Below are 24,873 nucleotides of genomic sequence, written 5' to 3' on the forward strand. Positions count from 1 at the left end.
CTGTGGGACAAGTACCATCAATGACTTCTGAACATTGCAGGTATGCAAAACATACGTCTGGACTAATTGCACTATAAAATGAATTCAAATCAGCTCTTGCTATCAAATTTCATAATTTACCATTGAAAACTGTCTCAATGCACATCACTATTCTTTAGCTCTCTTCCTCATCATCATCCATATCTTTTCACTAAAAGTTTCCCTGTCAATGTTACTATGGCTATGTACAGATTTTGGATTCACATATATTTTCTACTTTCACTAAAATTTCACTACTTTTTTCTGATAGCAATATATGAATCAAGCTAAACCAATCCATATAAAATGTTTTGGCTCACACAGCAAGAACCACATACCTGTAGAAGTCTCTTAGACCAAAGAATTCTCTTTTTGTATCCTGTGCTCTGCTGAATATAGTTGTGTAAGCATTAGCTAGCTCTGGCAGCAAAGGCTTGATTCTTCGGAGGACTCTCTCACTACTTGAACAAATGCCTCTGAAAATTATACAAATATTCAAATGATGTTCACTGAAGCAAAAATCATACAATTACTTAACTATAATGAGACATTGAAAACATAGCACTGAAAATTTCTTTTCATATGCATTGAGGTTAAATTCACATAAAAACACCTGTAAGTATATACTTCATTACATGTATTCCAATGTCTACTAACTGTGCACTCTTCACCAGTTCCCCATCATCAGGAACTTCTCTCTGCACCAGAATACCTCGGTTCATCTTGGCAGGGTCAAGGGCCCAGTTGGAGATACCAATGAAGGCAACCTAAGGAAAGAGTAACATTGTATGAACCCTGTTTACAGTAGTCTACCAAAGTTATCTCAAACAAGATAAGTGAACTGAGAAGTTTATACAACTATATGATCTGAAATCTTTCACCTACCTTCTTGAAAGGCTCTGGCTTTTCATCTCCCTGACAACCATCTTCCAGAAGTGGGTGAAGTGTCTGTGGAAAGAGGGTTGCAGTCTCATAAATACTATATCTACCAAAGCTTAACTAAACTAATGTCAATGCAAGAAACTCATTGAAAACTATTCACTTGTTAAATAGTGACATGGCATTTAGATCACTCAATATGTAGTCAACCGTATACTACCGTAGATAAGCCAAATTTTGAGGACCAAAAAAAGCAGTCTGTAGAAGGGGGTCGGCTTATCTGTGGGTTACACTTTCGTCCACTTTTTTCCAGGGGGTAAGAAATCAACATTGTATCGCTTCGTGTGAACAAACAAATAAGAGAAGACGACTTTATCAGTAAGGACATCAAATTTGCAATTAAACATCACCAGACAAGATTATTTACCTTTTCAGTTCTAATTTGTTTAAGCTGGGCATTGTATTATAAGCAAGGATTAAGATTACCATATGTATTTGTCTCGTATATAGAGCCGGAAACTACTGTGTGTTCTCAAATAGGTTTTATCATGTTTAATAATGTCATGTTAATATGTATGATATTCAAATGATGTTTTCATATACTTGATTTTTGTGTGAAAAGGCAAATTACTTTGAGGTATCATGGAAACCAAATTTTAATCTTGCCTCTTCAGTGTAGAGTAGAATAGACTTTCCTTACATATATAAATATTTTCATCTGGTTTTGACAATCAGACTTAAATGTTTAACTTGATATTTTCTCATTGATAACAACAGAGTGATGTAAATTATGATTATTATCAGGAAGATATTAAACTCAAATGCTCATCATATTATCATTGTAATTTATTTACAAACAGCAGTATACTACATCAATCTCAAAATACAAATCTAAAGTGGCTAGATGAACCTTTTAATCTTAAAATACACAATCTCAATATTCTAGCAGGCAGTGAAATCAATCATGGTATAGTTTCGGCAACTAAGGCATAAACTATTACTCTGTTAATATTGTTTAAGATGAATTCATATGTACAGGTTGGCTCAAGTTGACAATTCTCTTAATTCACAAGTATGTGATTAGTAAATTGTGGCTTAATATGATGTAATATAATGGAAAAAAAACATTTAGCAAATATTGACAAATCTTTTAAGAGTGCAAAGGTCACCTGATCCATTTCTGCTGTTAGTCTTTAACATCATATGATAGAAAAGGAAATCAACATTACACCATCATCTAAATTGCTGTAGCATTAACATGTTAAGGTCAGTTAACATTCCATACATCCTTGACCCAGAAACAGAAGTTTTCTCAGTATCAAGTCACAGGCAAGAAATTACCTTGAGTGGCATCCTTGGTGAGTCTTCTGCCAGACCAACTTCATCCAGAACAACGATGGAGGCAAACCTGTCCAGGTCCTTGTCCTGCTGGTAGCGAGCACACTGACGGAAGATACCGACAATACCTTCAGCAGTGGCCAAAGGACTGCACTGGAATGACACCATCTGTGCCTGCAAGAGTATAGCAGAAACCTTGCTACAATTATATGATACTGACATGACAATGACTGAGGACACTGTTGCAAATTACTTTGTTCGTGATCACCACTGTTTTTTATTTCAAAAGCAAACAATTCTTGTCCATGAAATTATACACCTTTCCTGATATTTCTCTCAACAGTTCTATTGTTGTCAATGAAACATTGAACATGTTCAAGGTGTGAAACAAGATGACAAAACATTTACTTCTATTGAAAGAAGATGTCAAGGTCTTGGTTCTCTGAAAGGAATGTTCTTGGAAAGACAAACCTGTTTCAGTTGTTTGAATAGCTCTGATCTGGCTGAGTTGCCCTGCATGGCATCTGCAACAATGGTTTTGGCCAGGGACTTGGAACTGCCTGGTTTTCCCACCAGGAACAGGGGGATCCTCAATTCAATACAGACAACCATCATGAACAGGTTCTCTTTGAGGGCCTGGTTCTTTGCTATGTTGTCTTCAAGCTGGACTTTGTCAACAAAGACATCCTGGCAACTAAAATGAAAGAAAACTTTATGGAGATCTTTGATTACCTTTGTTTGGATATTTCTTGATAACCATCCAATTACCAATGCTCGGCAGGATCTATTATTGTTTCCATGTAAAGTTTCTTCCAATGATATACAGAAACCATGAATCTTCACAAAATACAATTGGAAAAGAATTTGATTTGCTCATACAAAATACCATTTGTCACAGTTAGCATAAGACAAATGAACAAAGACACTTGTACCATGTCAAGAGTCAAACTGCATTGACCAGTTAGGCATAAAATAAGTTTTGAGTTAGATATCAAATATTACTAACCTGTTTATGACATGGACCATTTGATCCAACCCACCAGGAATGGCACATGGATTCTGGAAATGCCTGCATATATGACGATCATATTCCTCTCGACTTGTAAGTGACGCTCGGTAACACACACTTAGTGCCAGGATCAGGGATTTTGTCACATCATCCGGCTGTAAAACATTAAACGCAGCAGATTACTTTCTGTTGACAGAAAAAAGAACCTTTGACATGAGTGAGTGAGTGAGTGAGTGAGCAAGCGAACAAGTGACTGGATGGGTGGGTGAGTGGAAGTTAAGTGGATGAGTGGGCAAGCAGGAATTGAGTTGTTTTTTTGTTTTTTTTTAATTTTTATTCATTCCAGTGGAGCATACAGGATGGTATAATGACATTTGACGAAATACAGTAGTAGACAAACATCCCAATGAAGCATGCAGGGTGATATTTAAGTATCATTTGGTGAAGTAGTAAGACACGAAGCAGGAATTGAGTTAGTACATGACTGAGTGAGTATGGTTTTATGCTGCTTTCAGCAATATTCCAGAGTATCACGGTTGGGAACACCAGAACTGGGTTATACACATTGTACCTATTGTCTTTATTTAATACCAGAAGACTCACAAGATAGAAACGTTGACTTTCTTCCCCATCTTCTAAATGTTGATCAGGAGACAACAGGTTGTCTATAGCTTTGAACAACATTCCATTCTCCTGGGACTGCTGGTAGAACCAGGCCATGACACTCAGGGTACGATCAACATCACGGAGACTCACAAAACTGCACTCATCCTGTAAATTATTCATTAACATTCAGTGTCAACACATATACATGTACATACATACAAGTACTTCATGTTGGTGACGTAGAGACTTTGTGACAAGTCCATGTTTGTGAGCTAGTCACTCTGTGACAAGTACTACATGTTTGTGGCGTACTGACCTAATAGTAATTATACAAATTAGTTTCTGATCTAGTGACTCTGTTACTAATACAAGTTTGTGACCTATTGGCAAGTACTACATGTGTGTGACCTATTGACAAGTACTACATGTGTGTGACCTAGCTACTGACATATTGACAAGTACTACATGTGTGTGACATATTGACAAGTACTACATGTATGTGACCTACTGACAAGTACTACATGTGTGACCTACTGACAAGTACTACATCTGTGTGACCTAGTGGCAATTACTACATGTGTGTGACATACTGACCTAGTGGCAAGAACTACATGTGTGTGACCTGCTGGGAAGTACAACATGTGTGTGACCTAGCTACTGACATAGTGGCAATTACTACATGTGTGTGACCTAGCTACTGACCTATTGACAAGTACAACATGTGTGTGACCTACAAATAATTACTACATGTGTGTGACCTACTGGCAAGTGCAACATGTGTGTGACCTAGCTCCTGACCTAGTGGTAAGTACTACATGTGTGTGACATACTGACCTAGTGGCAATTACTACATGTGTGTGACCTAGCTACTGACAAGTACATGTGTGTGACCTACTGCCAAGTACTACATGTGTGTGACATACTGACCTAGTGGCAATTACTACATGTGTGTGACCTAGCTACTGACAAGTACATGTGTGAGACCTACTGATAAGTACAAAATGTGTGTGACCTACTGACCTAGTGGCAAGTACTACATGTGTGTGACCTACTGCCCCAGTGGCAAGTACTACATGTTTGTGACCTACTGCCCCAGTGGCAAGTACTACATGTGTGTGACCTACTGCCCCAGTGGCAAGTACTACATGTGTGTGACCTACTGCCCCAGTGGCAAGTACTTCATGTGTGTGACCTACTGCCCCAGTGGCAAGTACTACATGTTTGTGACCTACTGCCCCAGTGGCAAGTACTACATGTGTGTGACCTACTGACCTATTAGCAAGTACCACATGTTTGTGACCAAGCAAATTCATCACAGTTACATGCTTGTGATCTAGTGACAAGTACTGCATGTTTGTGACCTACTGACCTAGCAGCAATTACTACATGTTTGTGACCTAGTGACAAATACTACATGTTTGCGACCTAGTGACTTTGTGACAAGTACTTATTGTTTGTGACCTAGAGACTTTGTGACAAGTACTAATTGTTTGTGATTACACTACAAAATATAATTGAACCAAACATACCTGTTGTCTCCTCATGAAACACTGAGAGGCTATGAGGACCTTACTGACAACTGACACAATACTACCAAGTACAGGTATCTGGCCATTTCGAACCTGCAATAATTCCAAACATATATATGATTACGGTAAATATGATGCATCAACATTTTAGTCATATTCATGTTAAACAATAGTTAGCAGTTTTGATAGTTCTAAGAAATCTACCCCTATAACATCAATGCTAAAATGCTGTGAATTAGATATCATTTGTAACTGAATTAAAGTCACTGTATTGTCCATTTGAAATTATAAATAAAGAGTTATATCATAAAATACAGTGTTACCTGTATTAAAAAATTAAAATAGAAATAATGATATCCTATTTTACAAAAGGTCATGTATTGCTGTAACATCAAAAGTGAACAAGAGGCATGTTCGTCACACCGAAGGCCCGGGTTCGATTCCCCACATGGGTACAATGTGTGAATTCCATTTCTGGTGTCACTTGCCGTGATATTGCTTGAATATTGCTAAAAGTGATGTAAAACCATACTCACTCACTCAAAAGTGAACGAGAGTGGTGATATAGATAAAATATTTAAATAATGACATTACTCAATTCTAATTTTGTTGTGTTCTGTCTGAATGTATTCAAAATATTTTTAAAAGCTGTGTAACAATAATTTTACAGAGCAACAACACACAATGACCCACTTCTTTTATCAGATGAAGAGGTGGATATATCATCTGGATTAAAGAATACTTTTCATATGTTAAATATTACTTCCAACAAGCAGACATGCTTAACAGATCAAGAGTTGACTGCAGCGCTCATTTCATAGCTATGAAACAGTGTAATCATCTCACATATCTGTTGACCATCTGTCTGATGTAGAGTTCTTCCACTTGAACGTTGAGTTGGCCAAAGTCCCAAACAAGAGGAAGCATGCTCTGTGGCAAGGGCTGCACCCGGTAGACAAGTCTCCTCATAGGGACATGGCCTGGACATAGAAAATAATCACATGTACACATGTAACATGACATAACTATTTTGCTTCAGTAACTACAAAAAATTACAATTACAAATCTGTATGGCTAAAATACTTCAATGTGTAAAACATTAATGGAACCAAATTTTAATGTAAAGTTAGTGTAATATTAAAACAGATACCGTTTATGTGAAGTAGGTTAATTTTGGAAACATCCTAAATATATCAAAATAATGAAAATACCTAGTGTACATATACACATTGAAATGCATTTCTTTGCTGAAAACTGTAAATATGAAAGTGCAATCTGCATTTCATGGTTGATCATCAACACAATCATATCCATGTCTTAACCATAAATCCTTATTCATCAATTACTCTGTTAGTACCATACATGAATAGATGAACAAGACAGTTTGTCATTAATTTGTCTGGGATTCCATTTCTACTAATTCCATAATCAAAGTACAATTTTCAGTTTTACCATTTTACTTTCAGAATTCACTCCAGTGGACTCACTTACCCAGCTTATCTGTTGTCTTGTCAGCCTCAACATGATAGCCAAGTCCTGCTTTTTCAAGTCTCTGAATATACTCATCCGAATGTCTGTTTGTAAACATTAGCAAAAGTTAGTCAAAGATCTTTGAGTACTTTCATTTATGTGAAACTGAATTCCCAATTGTCAGGGAAAAACATTGTCCGATCACCAACAACATACCTGAAATACTGTCGCTATACCATAGTCCAGTTATTATAGGGAAAATACTTTGTCAATCATAGGTTAAAAATAACAAAAAACAAATAATAACAACTGATTTGAATACCACTTCACTGTGGAGTAAATATCAAAAGAATTTTGCATAGAGACAAAAGCATAATGTAGGCAAGATACATGTATATTGAAATGAAAAATACATGAAAATGACTTATAGTATATAGTATTTCAACAGCATTGCAAACTCCCGCCTGCCCGACCGCCCGGGACGGACTGTTTTGCGACCGGACGGTCAGTTTTAAAAAGTTGCACGCCCGATGGTCTGGTTGTTAAATCAGTGTAATTTTGTAATGTATATAATGAATAAAGCCTTGACTGAAAAACATTTGAAAACGTGTGTTATTGTGACAATAACCTGACATTAAACATTTCCCTCCTCTTATTAACGTAACCTTCTTTTTATTTTTCTTGATCCAGAAAATTCTGGACTGGCAACTTTCAAGCCAGTCTGGTAACTTTTGAGAGTTACCAGACCAGTTGTCTGGCTGAAATTTTGGGGAGTTTACAACACTGATTTCAAACAATCTTAGTGACTTTGATCATTTCAACGAAGGTAGATGAATCTGTGTGGTTTCTGTCAAGCAAGTTGATTTGCTTACAATATACTGTTGATTCATCTGTTTTCATTCATTGTTTGAGTTTGATTTATCATGCAGTGTCTGCAATTCATGGAATTCTTTATAGGTTATGGCAGTCCGCAGGTTATGGCAGATTATGGAACATGTACCAATAGGTTCAAAATGGTAATGACTGACCTCATGTGAAATACATAAAGTACAGAATTAACCAATTCAAACTATGCCGGCATGTTATCATGTACAGTGGCCACATGTTGTGCCACACCTTACAAATTGTCATAATACCAAATGCATGTCAATGATGTAAACAACGTCAATACGGGGATAATTGTTGCACGCCATGTTTTCAGATGAGTAGTTTTACTGTGTCTGACGATGCTGAAATGAACATCAAGTCTAAGACATGGAAGGGATATATGTGCATCAACATGTAAGGCTGCCATACACAGTCTCATGAAGTGAATGAATGTTGACAAATCATGGTGCTATTAGGCACTACTGATTCACAAATGTGAACAACATCGAGATTTCCCATCTAACTCATATCATCTGTAAAGACTGATACTTCTACTGACATAATTCATTACTGATAGCAGTGAGTTTTCAATTCGATAATTATTATCTCACAACCATTACCAGCAACATTTCTTCAAATGATTGTAACTGTAAGTTCTTTCCATGTATCCACTACATTTATTATATGGTTATGTACAGTGTAGAATTCAATTTTTGCAAGCCTATGATGATCTGAGTGGTATTTATTCCACATAATGCTGATTATATACAGCTACATATTTAGTGATTCCTGTACTAAAATCAACAACCTACTCAAAATATTAGACCAATGCCATTGACTCATTAATTATCTTTGCTAACAACACTAAATTTTGCAATTATAGATCATGTAGATGGATATTTAAAGTAGATTTAGATGTTGCTAAACCTTAATACTTAAAACCATACACCAAATTCTCTAAGTAACTTAAGCTCCAAATTTCACTAGAGAAAGGTCAGAGCAGTCAACAGGAATTAAATATTTAAATCACACATGGACAATACAGTTATAAGTCATACCAAGTCTTTACTTGTATGTTATCCATGAAGGTAGAGCTTAATATGTCTTAGATAATAAACACCTACTGGTATTTATTGTTTTATAAACAAGATGCTACAATGGCATGAGAAACTGAATGCATTAATTTTGACTATTTGCAAATGTGCAATGGCTCTACCTGTATGGAAACTAATGACCTTTCCAAGGTTTACCTAATACCATAACACTTATGTACTCAAACATACTTTCTGTAAGGATTGCAGGCAGCTACAATCTTTAGGTTTTCTGACAGTTTCAGTGGCTGTCCATCCATAGAGCCATCACACATTATTTCCTTGATGAGTCCAATGGCCTCAGTTGTGTTTGCTTCATCAAAGAACAGGACAGTGTACAGGTGAGGGTTATTAGCCTTATTAGCAATGGCGAGTTGTTCTGCATGCTTGACCTTCCTGATGATGTCCTCAGAGGTTGTGCCTCCATGAACCTTTCAAAGATAACTTTCAACACTAAAACACATGCATTTATGGTCAGATGACATTCATTGTCAAACTATTTCAAACCTGTCTTAGTACTTAAGAAAGTTAAATATGACCTTACTAGTACCTTTTTTCATCTTTCATCCCCAAGGTTGTCTAATGGAGTAAGACCTATGCTTCCTAACTTACACTTACACTTTCAGTATAATGGCATCACTGCAAATTTAGGGCATCAGAATGTCCTTTCTTAAGAACCTTCAAAAAGCCTCTTGATACATGTACATGTAAGCGAAAGTTAAATGTACTTCCACTTTAATGACCTTGATCCTTAATTTTAATAATGATTTCTTTTTGAAAATATGTGTGTAAATTATCATAAGCATGTGATATAAAACATGTCCATATCATGATGACACACAAATTTGAATTCCATTTGATGAAGATCAAACTTGGAATTACATATGGTGATGATGTCATCCACCAAGTTCCTTCTCTAACATGTATTATTACACCTTTACCTTCACAATGACCATATTTTCCATGTCAGAGCCTGGCAAGCACTGCAGATCACACATGAATTTGACCAGTCTTGTCTTCCCACATCCTGTCTCTCCCATGATTATCACTGGGATTCCACATCTATACAAACAGGTACACAGCAATATATCCTATAAGAATCTGGTAGATCTGTAATATATTTAGTACAGCTACTAAATATCTTTATTACATATATACAAGCCACACTTTAATTACACCATTACTCCTAACCTATTTCTGGGTTATCACATCCTGCTGTGTCCAGTGCATTAGTTTGGAGCTGTCATCAGCAGCATCCATTTACATCTGTCACAACTATTATTAAGGCTTTTCACACATGCCTCTTGCTTTGGGAATGTCATATTTTCTACTTATCTCATTGCACAGTTTGTCTTCTTCATATTTTACTCAATATTTTTAAGTGATGACAGAAATATCAAATAAGGAAACTTTTTACTTACCACTTGGTCTTTGAATGGCATTTAGAGTTTGACAAGCTATATGGCGGGAATGGCATTTAGAAGTGAAACACATAAGGAAGAGAGTTTTTATGGATGTCAACTTCTGTATTATGATAAACCTGTTTATCATAATAAAGAAGTTGACATCCATAAAAACTCTCTTCCTTACTTACCACTTGTGTTTAGAGTTACCAGCTTCAAGTGAGAAACTGATAACCAGTGGAATCACAATATAGCTTTGTTTGGCAGCCATAATAGTCACATATTGTGTTGGGCACACAGCCACATACGCAACCTTGGCCTGGTATTGCAAAGGCATGATCTGTAAAGTAGCCTGTGGCTTCCTTTGTGCAATATTTACATGATGACATTTGACTTGGCTGGCAAACACTCACCTAAATCTCATGTAAATGGCCAGAATCTTCTTGACATTGTCTGTTGTCAGTTCATATGTGTCATCCGGGTCATGTACAAAGTCGACACCTGGCATCACACTGCACAGCTTAGCCAATCGATCGTGTCTGTAAATGGAAAAATGCAATTTATAAGAACCAAATATGTTCATGCTAGTGTTTAAGTTCTTATGGTCTTGGAAGATACGTGATAACCTATAGAATGGATCCATCCTACCATGACATTATAGTATCAAGCATTATCAAATTCTGACCAGTGTACAAGTAGCATTGAATCTGTATGAAACAATGATTCATGTAATGTCCACAGCAGAGCAACACAAAGTATTTATTCAGAAAAATGTTTTCTGCAAACCAGGCTGATGGGCACATCAAATACTGATACTACTTCACAAAGGATCCAAAAATAATCCTACTTGATTATTTAGCTTAAGAATTGAAAAATATCTTATGAAGTTGTTCTTAATGTAGTGGTAAATAGTTCCTAATGTAGTCGTAGTAGAAGTGGATCTTCCATGAGGACAGGGAAGAATCTGTTTGGTCAAGATGGGGCTATGAGGATAACAGTGGTGTAGTGGTTAGCATGCTGGCCTCTCATGCCAAAGGCCCGGATTCGAATCCCGGTGGAGACACCAAAATTTGTGACCTTGGTCTCATACTGTGTTGTGTCCCTGGGCAAGGCACTTCGCCTACATTGCACTCAGTCCACCCAGCTGTTTAAAATGGGAACCTGAGAAGCGGACGTACAGACCTATACGGTCGTGTGAAGCACTAAGTAGCAGCTTTGAAAGTACGATTACATCAGGGTAATAATGTAATGCCAGAGAGCAGCATCGGGTTGGATTAGCATTATTACTATTATTATTAACTTCAGAGTCAGAAAGATTGAATTTCCTCTTGTCATTAGAGATATGTAGTGTTTTCCGTAACTACTAGTACTGATAACAGTCTGGGTGATAAACAATTGGAAAGACTCCACCCTGAACGATCCTCAATCACCACAATATCTCATCCATCACTACCAACCAAAAAGAACTCTCAGATCACAGAGCAAATGCCAACTCTCAGTGCCAAGACTCCAAGACAGCCAGAGCCTTCTCAGCCAATGCCCTTATTCTCTAGACCTCTCTTCCTATCGACATTAGATCCTGCACTTCACTGGACTCTTTCAAGGAACAACTGAAAACCTACCTATTTCCACTGACACTGTTAAGCGCCCCTGAGCGGTTGGATATCAGGCACTCAACAAGTGCATTACTATTACTATCATTATTTGTTTTTTCCTGCCTTGATGATAATTTGGAGATTTAACCTGCGCTTTCCGACATAAAGTGAATTTTGCACACAACTTCCTGCCTTATCAAGCTGAAGAGATAAATACTAATTGCCAGTGCTGTTGACTTGACAACTGGTTGTGTGTAGCTGACAGTGAAAAGGACCTCTGAAACTTGTGAAGATTAGTTGGATTTCAGCCATAATGCTGGATGTATGGCAATGATGTAGAGGTAGAGGAAGTGTAAAAATGTCTAATTTTGGAGCTACAAACTGCAATGTATTTAACATCCCAATGCTTGGATTTCCTATCTGAATGACATTACCATCTTATGTTGTTGCGTGTATTTTGGAACTAACTATAGAGGCGAAAACAAGTAAGACAAGCATTGTCACTAAGATGACATAATCCTCCGCTGCAAATTATCAAATCAAACTTTAAAAGTAATAAAAGTTTAAGATGAAGTTAAATGTCAACAAAAACATGACCAGTCAACCGCTATTGATATCTTGCTCTTTAGTTGTTCAAACACACAAATATTTTCAAGACTGGCTTTGACCTTGACATGAATGTCATAGTGTATGAAATATGCAAAAAAGGTACTAAAGAACATTCAAGGGAAGTCTTGAAAGTCTATGAAGAAAATCCAGTGAATTCAGGTTTACATGCTGAAATCTTCAAAGTGTCACAGTGTCCTTCAAAATTATGTGAAGGTCACCAAAATTGACTGGGCCCTGCACCTTCATTAGATAAAGCTTGGTGTTAAATATGAAACAAATCCAGTGAATGGTATTTGCGATATCTTGCTGACTATCTTAATATGCAATTTAACATGCTGAAATCTTCAAAGTGTCCTTGTGATCTTGAAAATTAAGCGAAGGTCACCAAAATAGACTGGGCCTTGCACTTTCCCTGAAGCTTGGCGTCAAATATGAAGAAAATCCAGTGAATGGTTCTGGACGTATCTCGCTGACAAGCATAACATGCAGGTTAATCTGCTGAAATCTTCAAAGTGTCGCCATGACCTTGAAAATTATGTGAAGGTCATCAAAATCAAGTGGGCCCTGCGCCTACCGTAGATAAAGCTCGGTATTGAATATGAAGAAAATCTAGTGAACGGTTCTTGAGATATCTTGCTGACAAGAGCAAAACGTTAAAGTCTCCTTGTGACCTTGAACTTATGGTCAAGGTCACCAAATCTGACTGGGACCTTTCTTATACTGTGATGAACCTAGGTAACAAATATGAAAAGAATCTAGTCAACGGTTCTTAAGATATTCGAATTCGTACGGACGGACGGACGGACCCTAATACTATATCCCCCGCTTCGCGCAAAACGCGCGGCGGGGGATAATGATGTAATTCATGGTGTGGGTACAGGAAAGGAAACTTATGTGTATTAAAACTTATTTTCATTTATCAATGAGTTCATTCATTTCACTCTTGAAAATATGAAGACTCTGCCAAATCCTCATTACTAATCACTTCTGCTGTTACCAAACAGTCAGTGCTTTTGGTCATGAAGGAACACACCAATTCAATACCTGCAATGTTTCTAGATTTGAAATCAACAAATATAATTTTCTGGTATAAATCTACTCTCATATAAATCTATCATCTAGGTAGTTGGCTAAAGATTTGTACGTGGCTTATCAGATATGATTACATCATTACCTAACCTATTAAATATACATATATAGAAAGATGTTTAACCTTTTCATCTGTTCAAAGTTTTCATTCATGTTGACCTTGTTTCTGATCAGTGCTTTCTGTAGTGGTTTGGGCACTAGATTTCTCTCCAGCACCCTCCCTGTCTGCTGATCCACCATGTTCCCTGTCTGGCGGTTGATGTTGAAGCCAAGAAAGGTCATTGTGTGGCCATCAGGGTTGAAGAAAATGTAGGGATGAGGGCTGAAGAAAAAGGATCAATACTGTACATCAACAGCATTTAGATACACTTACATTCATAAGAGCAGAACAATTGATGAAATCGGATTAATGTTATAGTTGTTTTAACTTTGTAATTATTGTTTTGTAAGCTAACTGTACAGACCATTTCCACTTTAGATATATGACACTAGACAAATCCACACCTGCTCTCCCATTTTCTCTTCATCTGAAACTGAGCTAGGTCTATGGTTTCTTGGACATTCAGTTGATCCAGAGGCGTCTGCTCACTCATCACCAAAGATCTCGTTGCAAAGTCCTGTGAAAAATGAAAGAGAATGATCTGAATCCTGAATGCACCAAAGCATCATAATACAAATTGTTTTTGTTCATAGAAGGAGAGAATGTCCGATACATTAGACATCTGTTGCAATATTCTAAAATATGAAGCATAGAATACATTCTAATTCATATTCAGGGTCTTATCTTGGATTTTAACCTATGCATAGATAGGCATATTTAGCACCCCAAAAAAAACAGTGCTAAAAATAAACAAACAAACAAAAAACCTGTTATTTTGTCCATATTTTCTTAAATTTAGCCGTTTTTAAGTAAGAAGGCATCATGCTTGCTTGAAATACAAATATGTTTTCTTGATATATGCCTCAGAGTTTAGGCCTTCATTTTAGTTCTTGAGGCAGGGAGAACTAATGAGCTTGGACTTATCCAGAGAAAGGTTCATATTTGAAAAGATCTTTAGTTTCTAAAGCATAGAAAATGGCTGTCCGAAGTTTTGAAACAATCCCTGTGAGGTATCTATAAGAGGTATCAAAATCCTATTTCTCTGGATCAGAAAACCTGACAATATTATGTTGAAACTTCCTGGAAGATATTGTCAGACATTGTGAAAGATAATTGTACACATGTAAGCAATGTAAACCTTAGCCTTGAATCTTGTTTCAGATGAAATGTTTGATGCTCTTACTGGCTAAAAGTCTGATTTACAAATGTAAAGTTTCAAACACCACCCTGTTGAAAAGGTTGATACCAATTAGCAGTACAGTTATTTTGATACCTGGTTGTCAGTTTGAAGTGCAGGGAACAGTTGGAAATTTGGAAGATTATTTTTGTGTGATTGCAGCCAAAAATGTAATTTTCTGACTAAAATTGATATTTTATACTTATCCTGACTCATGCTATTTGCTTGTCTCCTTCTCCTTGCGAATGATAGTGGAACACTTGAATCCCTTTTGAAGCTCCCTTTCAAAAAAGCGGACGTAAAATCACTTACCCAGGGTTGCCTCCCTTTACTGTTTTGGTGCTAAAATCAGTCACATGATCGCCCATGCTTGTCACTCTCTCTGTATATGAGCCCGACACCCGGATTTACAGGGAAATCCAGAGTGCCATGTGGGGAGGTTGGGAGGGCTGACCTCATGAGTCAGGATAAGTATAAAATATCAATTTTAGTCAGAAAATTACATATTTTTCCTTATCCTGACTCTTGCTATTTGCTTGTAGAATCCGACGGAACCGGGTGGTGGATCAGGCCACTTCTGGATTCATAGGTTGCTGATTTATGTCCTGCATACCCCCCGTGGGAACTTCTTATGGCACTTATGCTGATCCTATTCTTCCAGCTTCCTCTGATGAGTCTTGGGGGACCACAACTTGTCAGATTCTCTGGAACTCTTCTCTTGGCATTATGTGTGGATTCATGCAACTCCATGTCTTGATGCTCGCATCAAGTGGAGAAGCGACCCTTCTTCATGTACGAGTAACTCCTTACAAGTACAGGGTCTATAACTCATGCTGGTCTGTCCTAGACGTGCACCTGAACTCTAAAGCTCTAGCTCTCCAGAGCATTGGCTTTTACAAGTCACCTGATAAAAGGGTGAGATCCATCTCAGCGCGCCTTTGTCAGCGTCAATTGTTGTGCTACAACAAGAGGCCCAAACTGGTGAATGCCGAAGATGTCCTCGGTAGCAATGTCTCTGAGGTAGTGGTTGGCAAACACCGTCTCCGACTTCCAAAAGCAGCCCTCCATTATCGTCAAGATGAAGGAGTTTCCATCCAGAGCAAGTGCCGATGCCAGAGCTCTGACTTCATGAGGGTTGGAGGCTCGTGGAGGCTCATGTCCTGCTGCTTCGTAGGCCCTTAAGATGACAGCTCTCATCCAAATGGATATTGCTGTACGTGAGACTTCTGTGGGTGTCTCTGTGGATAGTGGGATGAAAAGGCGCTTGAATTTTCGTCTCCTCGTCTTAGTTCTTTGTAGATAGACTTTTAATGCTTTGACTGGGCATAAGGATAGATCCTGCATATCCTGTGGCCCAAGGACTGTAGAGAGTGCTGGGATGTGGAACTATCTGTGTGGTTGACTGGGCATCTGGTTCTTTGCTATGAAATCCATCTCAGCCCTAGATGTACGATGTTACGATGTGCATCAAATTGTGTTCGTTCAAAGTCCCGAGCATGTATCTCCGACATCAGTGCTGCTGTTGCCAAGGTGATCAGGAAGAGAGTTTTCTGTGTTAAAAACTTGTAGGATGTCCTTTCTAGTGGTTCGTAAGCGTCACTGGTGAGATGCTACAAGACTACGATGAGATCCCAAGCAGGCGCCTTAAACTTGTTTTGTTGGTCTTCCAACTTGAAGGAGCGTAGTAGTGCCAGTATCTCTGGTACTTTGATCAGCTTAACACCCGTCTTCATGGTGATTACCGTGCTGAGGGCCGCTAGGTATATAGGGAGTGTTGAACCTTTTAACCGCTTCGTTTGTCTTAGATGACATAGGTATTCCGCCACTTGAGAATGCGTTGCTTTCATCGCCGTCAAGCACTTCCTCAAAGCGTATTCCTCAAATCTCTGCCACTTGTTGTCGTACAAGTTGCGGGTTGATCTACATAGAGCTAGTGTCACCGCTTTTGCTGCTCTAGCGGAATATCCTCTTTTCTTCAAGCAAGTTTTGTTACACTCCATGCGTGTAACTGGAACACTGTGGGATTCCCGTGTACTTGCTTGGTGTGCGGATGGATGAGTAGGTTCGGCCACTCTGGGAGTTGCAGGGTTGGAGTTCCCAGTTCTTGCATGAGGATGGGAAACCACACCCTCGCCGGCCAATAGAGTGCGACCAAAATCAGTTGCAGCTTCTTCATCTGCTTGATTTTCTGCAACACCTGCGGTATTAGAGCTGGAGGTGGAAACGCGTAAGCGTTTAGTCCTTCCCAAGAGACGCTTAGAGCATCTGTTGCCCATGCTTGTGGATCGGGAATCAGAGAGACAAATGTTGGTAGTTGTTTGTTGTACTTTGTGGCAAACAGGTCTATCAGCGGAGATCCTATGATCTGTATGATGCATCGGAAGGCTTCTGGATGTAACATCCATTCCGTCGGGGATGGTTGTGTTGGACGAGATAGGTCGTCTGCTATCACATTCTTGGCTGCCGGAATGTGGCATGCTTTTATGTAGATGTTCAGGTCGTCTATTATGCTGAACAGATGAAAGCTGAGATCTAGAAGATTTCTTGATCTTGTTGATCCTTGTTTGTTGATGTAGAACACTACTGTGGAGTTGTCCGTATGGATCAACAGCTGTGCGTTCCTTAGTATGCTGAACCAGTGTAGTAAGGCGTTTATTACTGCTTTCATCTCGAGCATGTTGATGTGCAAACTCGACTCGACCATTTCCATGCTGCCACTTCGTTGTCGAGGTGAGCTCCCCATCCTTAAAAAGTGATGCATCTACGTAGAGATTAGTGCTGCACTCCGGCTCTGATAAATAGGTTCTTCCGCAGACATCGACTTCCGAGTCCACCATAGGTTTCAGACTGTCCGGGAACACGAAGGGATCCAGACTGTCAAGATGGGCGTTCACGAACACTTGTTGTGGGCACAGTTGTAGTCTTCTTCTGCGAGTCATGTCTTGAGCTGATGTGAGAAGACCGAGTAGGCTCTGCCAACTTCATAGTGGTAACGGAGAGAGTAGTGCTAGAGATACCATGTGTTGTATCTTGACCCAACGCTCCTCTGGAACGACGTGAGGAGCCGCATTTCTAGGAATTGAAGATCCTGTGTTGGTTCTAGTTCCGACTTGAGGAGATTTACTAGCAATCCTAGTTGAGTGAGAAGCCTGATGGTGAAGTTTAGTTGCAGTCTGACTTGACTGGGATCTTGATGAACTTGAATCCCGTCGTCCAGGTAAAACGCACTGCGTAGACCTCGATGATGTAGATATGTGATGATGGGCTTTGTCACTCGAGTAAACAACCAGGGGGCCGACGATATTCCAAATGGTAGCACCTTCCATTGGAAATGATGACCGTTGAAGAGGAATCGTAGGTATTTCCTTGAGTCCGGATATATATGGATGTGAAGATATGCATCCTGTACATCTATGCTGGCGAGGTAGTCTAATGGACGAACGACTTGTCGCAGCTGATGAAGATGTATCATCCTGAACTTTGCGGGTCTTCGTAGATAATCTTGGTTGAATTTCCTCAGGTTGTAGATGAGTCAGAAATTTTCCTTGGAATTTTTCTTTGGTACTAGGAAGATTGGGGAATAAAAGCTGATCATGATGAGCTCCTGTTTTATCTCTTCGACTGCCTCTTTCTCGAGTAGAGTTATGATGGCATCATGTAGTTTCTCCATCTGGTCGGCAGCGTAGTTATGGTCCAGAGGGTTGCTTGTAAGTGGCGGTACTGCTTGCAGTTGTATCTTGTATCCTTTGCGTAGGATCTGGGATACGTAGTTGTCCTGAAGAATTCCCCAATTCTCCCAGTAGCGTTGCAGACGTCCACCCACTGTCGAAGGTTGTATGGGAACGGCTGGGGGTGGATGACTCCAGTTGTTCCGAACCCGTCCATCAGCGCCTAGATCCTCTGGCACCTCTGGGTGCTTGGCCTCTTCTGGGGTTACCTGGGAGCTCCGGTTGGGCGACGAAAAGAGTCTCTTGCCATGCTTCTTTTCCCTGGCTCTCTGTATCCCCACGAATTTCGACTTGCCAGAGTAGCGTTGTGCTGTCTGATGGATAACACTGGCTAGTGTGACGATGGACTTGATCATCATCACATCCCTTGACTCTTTCATAACTTCTTTGGCTATGTCATCAATCTCCCCTGCGAAGACGGGCGATGCTGACCACGGAGCTCTGTACAACGTCTTGGTGGTGAACCGCTCACTCCAGTTGCAGGAAGACAGCAATCCTTGTCTTCTCGAAGCGTCAGGCCCGCTGACGTAGATGCCAGATGTTCGGACATAAACTGATGATCCTTCCTTTGGGTCAGCAGTGCAGAGTAAATCATCCGATCCTCTTCAGAGGTCGAGTTCCTGAACTTAGCGATGAGGGTTTCATTAATGGCTCTTGATTTGGCAAGACCAAAGAAGGTACGTCTGGTGGTTGTATCTAGTTGTGCCAGCTTCTTATCCTCTCTCTTATAAGTCCTAGATCGGGAGTCGTTGATGATTTTGTAGTTCTCATCTATCTCTGGGGCCTGCATGAAGTGTTCCATCTGGGGCCTACATGAAGGGTTCCATGTGATGAAGTGAGAACTTCTTGGTGTTGAACGGCGGGACGCTTTGGCTCTGGAACTTAGTCCGAGACACGATCGATGGGTGGAAGGGTGAGCGTATCAAAGTCTTCGTTCCACATCTTTTACGTGAGTGCTTCATTATCCTCTTTAGAAGGTGATGCAAGTTCCAATCCATTAGCAATCCAAGATTTGATCCCTGTATCGGAGAATATGATTCCGCCATCATCTTCAGATCTAGTGGCCTCTCGCTCTGAAGATCATTGCCACTGTGAATCCTATCCCAAAGACCTGCGTGGAGATCTGCATGGAGACCTGCTTGGAGACCTGCCTGGAGACCTGCGCGCAGGTGACCGGTTGGGATAAGCTAGGTTCCTCCCTGGAGTCTTGAGACATATCTCAGTGCCTTCGTGACGGTGTAGATTCTCTTCTACGGGATGAGGAGTGCCTGCATGCAGGCTCCTGATGGTTGTCCGTATCTGAGGTCGAAGATGATCCTTGTGATCTGCTTCTGCGATGCTCCGGAGAATGTCTAGTTCTGCTCCTGCATGAAGGCTCCTCGATAGGCTCTTCTGGAACATCTACAGCAGGCTCATCATTGTCAGGGCTGCCAGGTTCTCTGGAAGTTGCCATAGACGATCGTTGAGTGCGAGACCCTTCACGCAGGCTTCCTCCTTCACGCAGGCTTCTATCTTCAACAGGATGCGATGTGCAGACTGCTTGTTCTTCGTGCAGGCTTGTCGTAGATGGGGTCTTCGCCACAGCCTTCTCCTGCGCAAAGCGTCGTTCCATCAGCTCCAACATTTGCTCAGTGAACTGCTGCATGAAGATACCCAGGTTGAAGTCCTGCGCCGACGCCTGCTGCTGCTGCAGAGATGACGACGCATCTGAGCGGGATGAGGCTTCTTCCAAGGACCGCTGCACTTGTGAAGAACTGCCGTCTCTGGTACCTGATGTCTGCGTTGATAGATCATCTGTCTGCGCTGAGATGGCTGCTGATGTCACTGCAGAAGAGGATCTCGTCTTCTTCTTAACTGCTACTTCAGGAATGAGGATGGGTGGATTGTCATACACGTCTACTTCGTCTGGAGGGATGATCTCTGCATAAAAGGACCTCGTCTTCTGTGCTGCACCGGGGGAAGACTTCACCGAAGTCTTATCTGCAGTCAACTTCTTTTTCTGTGAAGACGATGATCTGGTCTTCTTAGACTGCGACGAGGCTACTTCAGACGTTGACGATCTCTTCCTGGAGCTGGAGCTCCCCTCTGCCACAGCAACATGCTCCGTAGTAGCGACCGGCAATTCACTGGAATGGTGAATTTTAGCAGCAAACAATTAAAGGGTTATCAGCGTATTCACTCGGTTTAGAATTGACTTGTAAATGCCTTCTAGACCAGTCATTAGCACGTCTAAGAATGGAAAATAAATAATTATTGAATTCAATTTCAGATAAGTGCTGACAAAGTTGACAGCGAAAGCTGGAAGAACACGTAGAAGTGCAATTAGGACATAATAGATGAGGATCAGTAGCAGACAACTGGTACCTGCAACCTTTCATCAAATGTAAACAAGATGAAGTATCATGTCAACAACGTAAAAAAACAGATAATTTAGACAAAAAATTCAAACCATATTGCTAGTATATCTTCCTAAATGCCATATACAGCTAAATTTTGCGGTAAAGGCCTCAAATTAAAAGGATATACTGCCGTATAGGGACCCAGGCGCTCTCACAACCGTCCTCTAGGGCGAAGAAGGAGAGAGTGACAAGCATGGGCGATCATGTGACTGATTTTGGCGCCAAAACAGTAAAGGGAGGCAACCGTGGGTGAGTGATTTTACGTCCGCTTTATTTAAAGGGAGCTTAAAAAAGGGATTCAAGTGTTCCACTATCATTCGCAAGAAGGAGACAAGCAAATAGCATGAGTCAGGATAAGGAAAAATTACAGGATTTTTGACGGTGTAATGTTGGATGTATTCTGAGAATTATTAACAAAGATGTCTGTTGTTGCTATGTTTATGAAAAGGTAATCTGTTTGACTCACCCTTGACATCTGGATAAGGAACTTTAGAACAAACACTGGGAAACCTGGCAAATCCTCAAGGACAGCATTGGAACAAAAATTAGATTTCTCAAAGTCGACCAACTGGGTGTTGAGGAACCATACAAAGTTGTGAAGTTCAGACCAAGATGGATCCATCACACCACAATGTCTGAAATATACATAAACATCAAGCTATATAAGCTCTGTAGCTCACCTACAGTTTTCTATATATTTGAATTATCATAGCTTACAGGTGATTAAATGATAATGAACAACCCATTTAACAATGACACACATTGCTTTCTGGTTGGAATGTTTTCAAGATGGCTAGAATGCATGAATTTTGATAGAAATTAAGAGCCTGTTCCAAACTCAAGAATGAAAGCAAGATCAAAACTTAACATATCTGAAAAACACAAAACCTATGTGTTCAGCCCGACTACAAAATAAATACTGTAAATCATGAAATTAATGCGTCACAAATTTAATGTAAGTGCAAGGGTCTAGTCTAAAATGCGATAAAATGTGACACCCTGAATCTTTGATGTTGTTCATTTTCTTTTCACACTTGCTATTTACCAAATAACCTGAATTGAGCTTGTTAATCAATGAATGGAAATGAGTTGACGATGTTTTGATTACGCTGCCATGTTTGATCATGTGATTGCTTGCTACTACTTGTCTGATGGAAGCTGCGATGTCAAAGGTTAGCTAGATTGTGAAATGATCCTGCAAGGTTGGAGAATGTACAGTCAGCCTGATGGGCTTTAGTGACTTTAAACAATGACCAGTGACTGTAACCAGTAATAATTACATGTGACTTGGGTTACCTGTAAGGTTCATGGCCGGGAAGGCTAAAATTGTGACGCTTCTTAGTTCAATGAGCGTAGCCTTCGCGGTACTTGCAATACAATGTTATGGCTGAATGAACACAGCGCGCCTCACTCGGAGGCTCTGATAAATTACAAAGAAAACAGGATAAACGCGAACGCTCTTTAATTTGGACACATATAACAATATAAATAAAGTTATTTACACATTTTCACGTCTATTCTTCATTATACATTTTCTTTAATTCAACATTAGATAGTTCATTTTAAGGAGTCTTTCCTAAAAGATAAATGTATACCTTGCGAGTTTAAATCTTTGAATATGTTTCCGCTTATGTATGCAGATGAACTTGTAATATTTTCTGAATCTGTTGAAAGGTTGCAAACACAGTTGAATTCGTTGTCAGCTTATTCCAGACAGTAGGACATTGAAGAAAATATTGCTAAAACTCTTCTAAAGATAATGGTCTTTAGAAGAGGTGGTAAAGTTAATTCGTCAGAACATTGGTGATATAATGGTTGTGTCCTCGAGGTTGTTGATACGTTTACATATTTAGGAATAGTTTTTAATTATAATAACAGATTCTCATTTTACAATAATATCAGGTCGATCTCTCTCAACCTGGAATCTCTTTTATTTGTCTTTGAATGTTATGTTGGCAGTATACCACCTTATGTATCTGAGATATGGGAATATAATAAAGGCTTAAATATTGAAAGGTTGCATTTGGATTTTTGTAAAAGGTTATTAGGAGTTAAGAAATCAACATGTAATTCCATGGTTTATGCCGAGTTAGGTTGTTATCCACTCGTATTTAAAAGGCAATATAGCATGATTAAATATTGGTGTAAGCTTCTTGTTTCTGAATATAGCTTTTTATGGGGTTGTTATGAGTATTTGTAAGTGGAGGTGGAGACCCATGGTGTCCAAAATTGGGCGTATCAGGTAAAAAGTATTTTGTCAATCATTGGATTAAGTTAAATATGGTTAAGGCGGGAATTACCACTAGATATCTAATAGTTATAAAACAAAGAAAAAATGGTCAGGCTATTCAGTTTATCTTTAGTGAGCTGTCCAACTCATCGAAATGTGCAATTTATAAAAATATTATTAACCAGTGTACAGATAACGGTAATAAATGAATCGAATACTATAACAATGTTTTGAAAAGAAATCTATCTACTCCCAACACGGATTTTGCTTCCCGGCAATGTATCTTTGACGGTACTCCCCTACTCCCTTGGAAATTAGCTCTCCCGGGAAATCCAAAATATAAATTTTAGCCTTCCCGGCAGGACACCACCTGTAATGAGGAAGTGACCTGTATTGGTGTAATGTGTAGTGTCAACACTTCCGCTATTGTTACATAATTTGCCGATGAATAAATTCAGTGTATATTAATTAGTGTCATGGAAATTAGTGCTCATTTGTCATTTATTTTTATGAGAGATGTCTAAATTATTTTTATATTCTGTATTGTTATGATGAATGCTAACCTGAAGACAATAAGATGACGAGATATTTACGTTTTCTGTATTTTATTAAGTTCCCCAAAGTAGACATGGTTAGACTGAAATGCATCACTATAATGATGTGAGAAGAGTACAGACGCATTTTTCGCATTAATAAAATGCTCGCATTAATTTCATGAGTTACAGTAGATACCAAATTCTGTTGCATGGTTAACCCAAATGACATAATAATTGCAAAAAATATTTGTTTTCAATGTGGCACCATTGGCAGTCGTATAAAGAAATCACCTCTTGAACAAATCTGGGGTCATCATTTGTGGGAACAAGAATATAAAAGTTCGGAAACATTCATGCCAAAGTTCAACTTCCTTAGTAAGACAATTTCAGGTGAGAAAATTACTAAGACGCAGTCGTGAAAAACAGCCATTTAGAAAATTAATGTCTGTGTAGGGCCAAAATGTATTTAATTTCAGCCGATTGAAAACTATTTACATGATCATAATAATTAACATCCAGCAATGTATATGATAATAAGAACAGAGATATGACTTGCTGAAATACTGACTGCAGGAGAACTGTTAGACATTCTTCATGTGTTCCTTCAGGTACTTGTGAGTTGATGTTAGTAAGCCCTTTGTTGCTGTTCCATCGCTTGAGGTATTGAAATGGTCGCTGGTAAATTTCACCTTCAAACTCAATGATATCAAAGAGACTGTCTTTCTCACCATACTCTACAAGAAAAGATGTTCACAAAATTAACACTGACATGATCTTGAACTGGTAGAATAGTTTTAGTATGAAAGCATCAAACATATTTTTGCTTGCATGGCTTGATAACTTATTACAATTAAAAATTTAAAGAGGGATTGTGCTCCACAATGTTGTTTGTTTTCAGCATAACTAGTACCTTGGTTGAAACTGTATTGTGGCAGCTGGGTCAATCAACAATTTGGATGCCAGTCAAAGATGGCAAAAGTATAATGTTTTCATAAACTTTGTCAGGATTGGAAAGTTGTATACCGGTAAGTCTGTTCCCCCTTAAATACCTTCTGGTTTAATGCCAGTTTTGAGTATCTGCAGACTGTCTTGAGGAGACCAGCAGTAGACATCAGGAAGGACCTCCAGCAAGGTGTGGATTAGACGCAAATTGACTCTCTGAATAACATCAAAGTCATAAAGATATACTGATGTACAGAA

At 39.2% G+C, this 24,873-nt stretch overlaps 1 protein-coding gene across 1 annotated transcript in view; it reads right to left on the reverse strand.

Annotated features, from left to right (window-relative positions):
* Positions 1-24,873, reverse strand: part of LOC124265542 (E3 ubiquitin-protein ligase rnf213-alpha-like) — a 142,665-nt gene that overhangs the window by 20,256 nt on the left and 97,536 nt on the right. The window contains exons 26-43 of the mRNA XM_046700327.1: positions 24,723-24,831; positions 24,242-24,407; positions 21,374-21,542; positions 14,008-14,120; positions 13,628-13,825; positions 10,624-10,749; positions 9,749-9,869; positions 9,000-9,238; positions 6,871-6,953; positions 6,226-6,359; positions 5,380-5,472; positions 3,848-4,015; positions 3,242-3,399; positions 2,707-2,929; positions 2,239-2,409; positions 904-966; positions 676-785; positions 357-494 (exon numbers count right to left, since the gene is read on the reverse strand). Of these exons, the coding sequence (XP_046556283.1) occupies positions 357-494; positions 676-785; positions 904-966; positions 2,239-2,409; positions 2,707-2,929; positions 3,242-3,399; positions 3,848-4,015; positions 5,380-5,472; positions 6,226-6,359; positions 6,871-6,953; positions 9,000-9,238; positions 9,749-9,869; positions 10,624-10,749; positions 13,628-13,825; positions 14,008-14,120; positions 21,374-21,542; positions 24,242-24,407; positions 24,723-24,831 (2,582 nt within the window). The remainder of the gene's footprint in view (positions 1-356; positions 495-675; positions 786-903; positions 967-2,238; positions 2,410-2,706; positions 2,930-3,241; positions 3,400-3,847; positions 4,016-5,379; positions 5,473-6,225; positions 6,360-6,870; positions 6,954-8,999; positions 9,239-9,748; positions 9,870-10,623; positions 10,750-13,627; positions 13,826-14,007; positions 14,121-21,373; positions 21,543-24,241; positions 24,408-24,722; positions 24,832-24,873) is intronic.

This window comes from Haliotis rubra, unplaced genomic scaffold (assembly GCF_003918875.1).
Source record: "Haliotis rubra isolate DU_JTF1 unplaced genomic scaffold, ASM391887v1 Scf983, whole genome shotgun sequence".
NCBI lineage: Eukaryota > Metazoa > Mollusca > Gastropoda > Lepetellida > Haliotidae > Haliotis > Haliotis rubra.